Source organism: Pteropus alecto, unplaced genomic scaffold, assembly GCF_000325575.1.
Source record: "Pteropus alecto unplaced genomic scaffold, ASM32557v1 scaffold175, whole genome shotgun sequence".
In the NCBI taxonomy this organism is placed as follows: Eukaryota; Metazoa; Chordata; class Mammalia; order Chiroptera; family Pteropodidae; genus Pteropus; species Pteropus alecto.
In genome coordinates this window covers 940,526-948,396 of record NW_006437739.1, presented here as the reverse complement: position 1 = coordinate 948,396, position 7,871 = coordinate 940,526, and the positions used below count along the sequence as shown (strand labels likewise).

Below are 7,871 nucleotides of genomic sequence, written 5' to 3'. Positions count from 1 at the left end.
CATTAAAGGGAATTCAACAAAAAATACATAAAAGCACATTGAATTGGGAATATTTATTTAATTTAACTTTAAGATATACTAATAATTCAAGCTGATTTTCGCTGAGAAGATGCAAATCCAAATGAAATTAATTCTTCTGTAGTCAGTATAATTCAAATAATTCATATTTTCTTTTCCAACAGGAGACAAGTGGGCCAGCCATGTGATGATGGGCAATTCAGAGATTTTTATTTACTTGTTTTACTGTTTTATTTAAGCATATATATTCAAGAATTTTTATATAAATTATTCATGCTTTGCATTCATTAGGTCACTTAGATTTGAATGAAATGAAATTGAAAATGTTATTGCAATGTTGCTTTTCCTTTAAATTACTCTCGTACCGAAAAAATGTAAACCCCAGATACAAAGAAATTTTAGTGGCTTGATTCATAGTTACTTGTATTAATAAGTTATTTCAATTTTTTCATTTCACATTAAAACGTGTGAATTTAGAAACACTTAATATTGTTTATAATTGTGATTGATGTTTTCTTCAGGTGATAATTCAGGATGATGGCCCTGAAAAATTGGACCCCAAATATTTTGGAGAGTTACTTGCTGATCTAAGCCGTAAAAATACGGATCTATATCACTGTTTATTAGAACATATGCAGAGAATTGGAGGAAGGTATGATAAATATTCATTTGCCTTGATGTTGCGACTACCAAACATTTTACAATACTCTAGTATTTTTAAATAGACTTTATTTTTAGAGCAGTTTTAGATTCACAGCAAAACTCTAGTACTTTTAATGGGGAAACAATGCAACTATAAAAGCAGATATAAGCAAATGTCTCATTTTAAGAGTTAATGTACTTTATGAAAATCATCAGATAGATCATACCATACCAGCCCTTTAAAGATCAATAAAGAATTCTGCATATCATCTTTTGTAATGTACTTTGATGGCAAATGCAACCTCTTGGGCACGGAGCTCATAAAATGCATGATATACAGTGATTTCTTTTAACATATTACGCTGATAATATATGATAGAATCTCACTGCTAACACATTACCGTTTATATTCCACTGATATTTGCTCAACATATGAAAGCCAGAGTTCAGTATGCATCGTAATGCATTATAAATGTGCTCTACAGATAAAGGGTGATTTCTGAGGACCTGCCCAGTCTACATATATGTCAAATATGTTATATAAATATAAATACAAATGTGTATGTTATATAATAATGTATAATAAATCATTTATAATTATATATATACAAATAAACAATTATCAAGTTCATGTGTAGATGAAAGCATATTATGTCATGAAATGAATTCCATAAGCCACACCACAAAGTTGCCCTCTACTACATAGCCACATTATATATGTGGTCATCTATCAGACTAAATCTACAAAAGTACCACAAATTCATAAAAATCTGGAGGAGAAAGTCAGTGGAACTTTTTTCTAGTTCAGACTAACTAAATTCTTGTACTTCTTACAGATCTCTAAACTGTTGTCCCTCTCTTTTATCTCCATTTATTACATCTTTTTCTCTCCATTTATCAACTCCTTCCTCCATGACTTTTCTTTCTTTTATAAAAATTCATGACTGCAACTATTCTCTTGTCATCATCCTCAACTGCCTTGCCTCCTTATCTTATTGTCACTCCTACTTAGAAAAATCCAAACTCTGGATTAGTCTAGCTCTCTGCTTTATTTATTGTTCTTTTTCTGCCATCTCCTCCATCCAGTACACAACCACCACCACCCCTAGAATACAGAGGGCTCCATGAGGGATGCTTTATTTACACTGGTTTCTTTCTCTTAGTATTGTGACTAGTTTAGTCACTTAGGTCTATCCATGTTGTCACAAATGGTAAGATTTCATTTTTTATGACCAAATAATATTCCATTGTATGTATGTAGCACTATTTTATCCAATCATCTATTGATGGGCACTTAGGTTGCTTCCATATCTTCATTATTGTAAATAATGCTGAAACGAACATAGGAGTACTATATCTTTTCAAATTAGTGTTTTCAATTTTTTCAGGTAAATACCCATACTTGGAATTGCTGAGTCATAAGGTAGTTCTATTTTTAATTGTTTGAGGAACTTCCAAACTATTTTTCATGGTGGGTATACCAATTTACAAACCCACAAACAGTGCATGAGGGTTCCCTTTTCTCCACATCATTGACAACACTTGTTTGTTGATTGATAATAAGCCTTCTGACAGATGTGAGGTGATATTTCGTGGTTTTAATTTGCATTTCTCTGATGTTAGTGACCTTGAACACCTTTTCATATGTCCTTTTTTGGAGAAATATCTATTCAGGTCCTCTATCCATTTTTTTAATTGGATTGTTGTTTTTTTTCTGGTGTTAAGTTGTATGTGTTCTATATGAATTTTGTATATTAGCTCCTTATCAGATATATCATTAGTGAATATTTTCTCCCATTTAGTAGGTTGTCTTTTCACTTTGTTGATGGCTTCCTTTGCTGTGCAAAAACTTTTTAGTTTGATGTAGTCACGTTTGTTTATTTTTTCTTTTGTTTCCCTTGCCCAAGGAGATATATCAAAAAATATTACTAAGAATGAAGTCAGAGTTTACTGCTTATGTTTTCTTCTGGGAGTTTTATGGTTTTGAGTTTTACATTTAAGTCTTTCATTTATTTTTAGTTTATTCCTGTATATCATGTAAGAAAGTGATCCAGTTTTATTTCTTTGCATGTATCTGTCCAGTTTTTTCAACACCATTTATTGAAGAGACAGTCTTTACTCCATTGTATAGTCTTGCCTCTTTTGTCATTGATTAACTGATCTTAGAGGTGAGGGTTTCTTTCTAGGCTCCTTATTCTGTTTCATTGATCCATGTGTCTGTTTTTATGCCAGTACCATGCTGTTTTGATTACTGTAGACTTACAGTATAGTTTAATATCAGGTAGTGTGATACCCCCTACTTTGTTCTTTTTTCTCAAGATTGCTGTGGCTATTCAGGGTTTTATTATGGTTCCATTATAACTTTTAGGATTATTTTCTCTAGTTCCGTGAAAAATGCTATTGGTATTTTGATAGGGACTGCATTGAATCTATAGATTGCTTTGGGTACTTTGGCCAGTTTTAATATTTTTTCTACATCTATTGATATGATTATATGATTTTTATCTCTCAATTTATTAATGGGGTATATCACATTAATTGATTTGCAAATATTGAACCAACCTTGCATTCCAGCAATAAATCTAACTTAGTCATGGTGTACGATCTTTTTAATATGTTGCTAAATTCCATTTGCTAACATTTTGTTAAGGATTTTTGAAATTATGTTTATCATGGATATTGTCCTATAATTGTTTTTGTAGTGTCTTAGCCTGGTTTAATCAGGATAATGCTGATCTCATTAAGTGAGCTTGGGAGCCTTACCTCCTATTGAATTTTTGGAATAGTTTGAGAAAGATAGGTGTTAATTCTTCTTTAAGTATTTGGTAAAATTCACCTGTAAAGCCATCTGGTCCAGGACTTTTGTTTTTTGGGGATTTTTTTTTTTTTTTGGATTACTGATTTGATTTCATTAATAGTACTCAATTGGTTCAGATTTTCTGTTTCTTCTTGATTCAGTCTTGGAAAATTTTGTTTTTAGGAAGAAATTTATCCATTTCTTCTAGATTGTCCAATTTGTTGGCATAAAATAGTTCATAGTATTTTCTTATAAACCTTTGTTTTTCCGTGGTGTCAGTTGTCATTTCTCCTGTTTATTTGGGTCGTCTCTCCTTTTTTCTTGACAATATGGTTTAAAGGTTTATCAATTTTGTTTAGCATTTCAAAGAACAAGCTCTTGTTTCATTGATCTTTTGTATTATATTTTTAGACTCTATTCAATATTTCCAGTCTGACTTTTATTATTTCCTTCCTTCTACCCAATATGGGCTTTGTTGTTCTTTTGATAGCTCCTTTAGATGTAAGGTTAGATTGTTTATTTGAGACTCTTCTTGTTTCTTGAGATAGGCCTGTGTTGCTATGAATTTCCCACTTACAACTGCTTTTGCCATGTCCCATAGATTCTGGGTCATTGTGTTTTCATTTTCCTTTGTCTCAAAGTTTATTGATCTCATTGTTAACCCATTCATTGTTTAGGAGCATGTTACTTAGACTTCATGTGTTTGTGTGCTCTTGGTTTTTTTTTTTTTTTCGTAATTTGTTTCTAGTTTCATACCATTGTGGTCGAAGAAGATGCTTGATATGATTTCAATCATCTTAAATTTATTAAGATATTTATTATGGCCTAAAATGTGGTCTATCTTGCACTTGAAAGAATGTATATTCTGCTTTTTGGGGTTGAAATACTCTAAAAATATGAATTAAATACATCTGATCTAATGTGTCATTTAAGGCCACTGTTTCCTTGTTGATTTTCAGTCCAGAAGATCTATTCATTGTTGTCACTGGGGTGAGGTGTTAAAGTTTCCTACTATGACTGTATTACTGTCTATCTTTCTCTTTATGTCTGTCAATATTTGATTTAAATATTTAGATGCTCCTATATTGGGTGCACATATGTTTACAAGGATTATTTCCTCTTGTTGGATTCATCCCTTTATCATTATGAAAATGCTTTTCTTTGTCTCTTATTATAACCTTTGTTTTAAAGTCTATTTATCTTATATAAGTATTGCTACCCATTTGTTTTTTTTTGTTTGTTTGTTTCTCTTTCCATGAAATATCTTTTTCCATTTCTTTACTTTCAGTCTATGTGTGTCTTTCGATCTGACTTGGGTCTGTTGTAGACAGCATGTGTATGTGTCTTGTTTTCTTACCCATTCAACTATCTCATGTCTTTTGATTGGAGCATTTACTCCATTTACATTTAAAGTAGGTATATAGTTCTTGTTATTTTATTATTCATATTTATGTTCTTTCCCCTTTTTAAAAAATTCTCTTTAGCATTTATTGTAATACTGTTTGGTGGTGATGAACTCCTTTAGCTTTTTCTTGCCTGAGAAATTCTTTATAGCTCCGTCAATTTTAAACGATAGCCTTGGTGGATAGAGTAATCTTGGTTGTAGGTCATTACTTTTTATCACTTTGAATAGTGTGTGCCAATCCCTTCTGGTTTGCGAAGTTTCTGTTGGAAAATCAGCTGACAGTATTATGTGAGCTCTCCTGTAGGTAACCACTTGCTTTTCTCTTGATTCTTTTAAGATTCTCTCTTTGCCTTTAACCTTCTGTATTTTAATGATGATATGTCTTGGTATGGGCCTCTTTGGGTTCATTTTGTTTGGGACATTCTGTGCTTCCTAGAGTTGAATGTCTATTTCCTTCACTGCGTTAGAGAAGTTTTCAGTTATTATTTCTTTAATTAGGTTTTCAATTCCTTGCTCTCTTTTTTCCCCTTCTGGTACCTGTATGATGTGAATGTTGGTACACTTGATGTTGTCCCAGAGGTCCTTTAATCTGTCTTCATGTTTTTTTGAATTTTTTTTTTCTGTTTGCTGTTCCAATTGGGTGCTTTCTGATACTATATCTTCCAATCAGTTCAATCCTCTGCTTCATCTAATCTATTGTAATTCCTTCTAGTACATTTTGCATTTCAGTTATTGTATTCTTCATTTCTGAATGGTTCTTTTACTGTTTTCTATATTCTTTTTGTTTACTGTCTCTTAGTTGAAGGCCTCACTAAGTTCCTTGAGCATCCTTATAACCTGTGTTTCGAACTCTGTATCTGGTAGATTGTTTGACTCCATTTTCTTTTAGTTCTTTGTCTGGAGTTTTCTCCTGTTCTTTTATTTGGGACATGTTTCTTTGTGTCCCCATTTTAGCTGCCTCCCTGTGTTTGTTTCTATGTATTAAGTAAATCTCTTGTATCTCTCAGTCTTGGCAGGTTGGTTTTATGTAGTCGGTGTCCATAGGGCCCACTGGCACACAGACTCCCTGATCATCTGAGGTAGATGCTCCAGGAGTGTCCCTTGTGTGGATTGTGTGTGCCCTCTTCTTGTAGTTGAGCCCTGATTGATGTTGACATGTCAGTGGGTGGTATTGACCTTCAGGCTGACTAGCTGTGAGGATTAGCCATGCCCACAGTGTATGAACTGCTGTGCTGGGTCTGACCCCACAGAGTGTGACTCATCCCAGCAGTTTTTGGTGCCTGCCAAGAACACCCTTTGAGTGTTCTGCTTGTGGACTAATTAGATGGTGCTCTGGTGTGTTCTGAAGCCAAATTTGAATTGGGATCATTATAAATGCATGATTTCCATCTTTAGCTAGACTTTCACTATTGTTTTATACTAATCAACACCTATTTCATACATTCAATCATTTGCATAAGTCACTACCTTAAAATCTTTTCTGTCACTCTGAGTAGTCAATTATTTATTGAGTGTCCACTATGTGCCAGACACTGTGCTTTGCATTTTTTCTATATTATCTTCTTTGCACAGTAACCTTAGACTGTTTCAAATGAAGACCAAAAGAGAATAAGTTATTAACTTAAGGTCAAATAGCTACTAAGTGCTTGAGATGAATTCAAACATTTTTGAGTACTCTTTACTTATAAACTATGCCTTAGCTTTTCTGCAAACCTTTCAAAGATACTAATTTTGGTCTAGGTATTCCTCTTATGTTCATTAATTATGCCCTGTGAATATTTTTATCAAAGTATCACTTTGTAAAATCAAGAGCATATAGACATAGTCTTAAGTATTCTGATTCTAGATCCAGAGTTAATATGTTGAGTTCATGTCCCAGCCTTTGTTACATTCTAGAGGTAAGTTTTTTAACCTCTCTGTATCTTGGTTTTTTCATCTATAAAACAGACATTATAATAATAATATTTATCTCATAAATTTTTATAAGCAATAAGAGATTCAAGACATGTACTTATAAGCAGCATTAGCATCATGTGAGAACTTGGAAATAGTCCTACAGAATGTGAAACTGGATAGATGGCCCAGCAACGAGCCCTCCAGAGGATTCTGATACATGCTCAATAGTTTGAGAACCATTGACCTAAGACCACAAACATGGCAAAATCTGGGACCAGAACCCATACTCTGAGAACCTTTTCTCCTTAGGCAAATCACTTACACTTTCGATATTAGATATATAGCTCCAAATTGTCTAACATATTGCTGAAAAATTAAAGAAATTATCAATTTTTTGAATCATCAAATTTGAAAGGTCACAAGATTTAAACTAATTTTACATTGTGCAAATTTTGCCTTGGAACATTTATGTTTATATGAAATACAGGGCAAGATAATATTCATGTTTGATATTGCCCCAAAACAGTTCAGAGCACATGGCCTTTACAAAGTTGGTACTTAATAAAGGTTTATAGAATGGGAGTTAAATATATTCCAAATTTATTAGTTTCATGTTAATTAAAATTAGACAAAGTAAGCAAGAAAGTTCAATTATTTCATAATGATCATCCAGGTAATTGTGTTATCTGGGGTTTTGAAATAACTTCTTCTCACTTAAGTGTTTTGATAAATATATATTGATGACATAAATGTGTAATTAAGCATTGCAAAGCTTTGGATTTCATTCCTAGAGTAGCTAAAAATACCAAAAAAAAAAAAAAAAAAAAAAGCTTAAAAGCTTGTGTCTCCACATCAGTAAACACTTGTCTCAGAATTTTGGTGTTTGTTTCTGTTTTACATAAGATTGTCAGTTCCTTTCTCTTCATTCCTTCCCTCTCTCCCCTTTTTCTTTCTATTTTTGTCGTCCTTCTTACATTATTTTCCTGTCTAGAAGGTAAGATTGTATATTGCGGGTGCCACTCTGTTTTTCTTTCGCAATGTAATTTTAGCCACCATCCCCCAGTGCTGAATGGAAATGGTAATACACACTGACCTTTCTAGCTCCCTGCTCTA

At 32.8% G+C, this 7,871-nt stretch overlaps 1 protein-coding gene across 2 annotated transcripts in view; it reads left to right on the top strand.

The window, feature by feature from the left end:
* Window positions 1–7,871, top strand: part of POF1B (POF1B, actin binding protein) — a 79,017-nt gene that overhangs the window by 48,109 nt on the left and 23,037 nt on the right. For both annotated transcript variants that reach the window (XM_006914779.1, XM_006914778.1), the window contains exon 7: window positions 540–670. In XM_006914779.1, coding sequence (XP_006914841.1) covers window positions 540–670 — 131 coding nt within the window. The remainder of the gene's footprint in view (window positions 1–539; window positions 671–7,871) is intronic.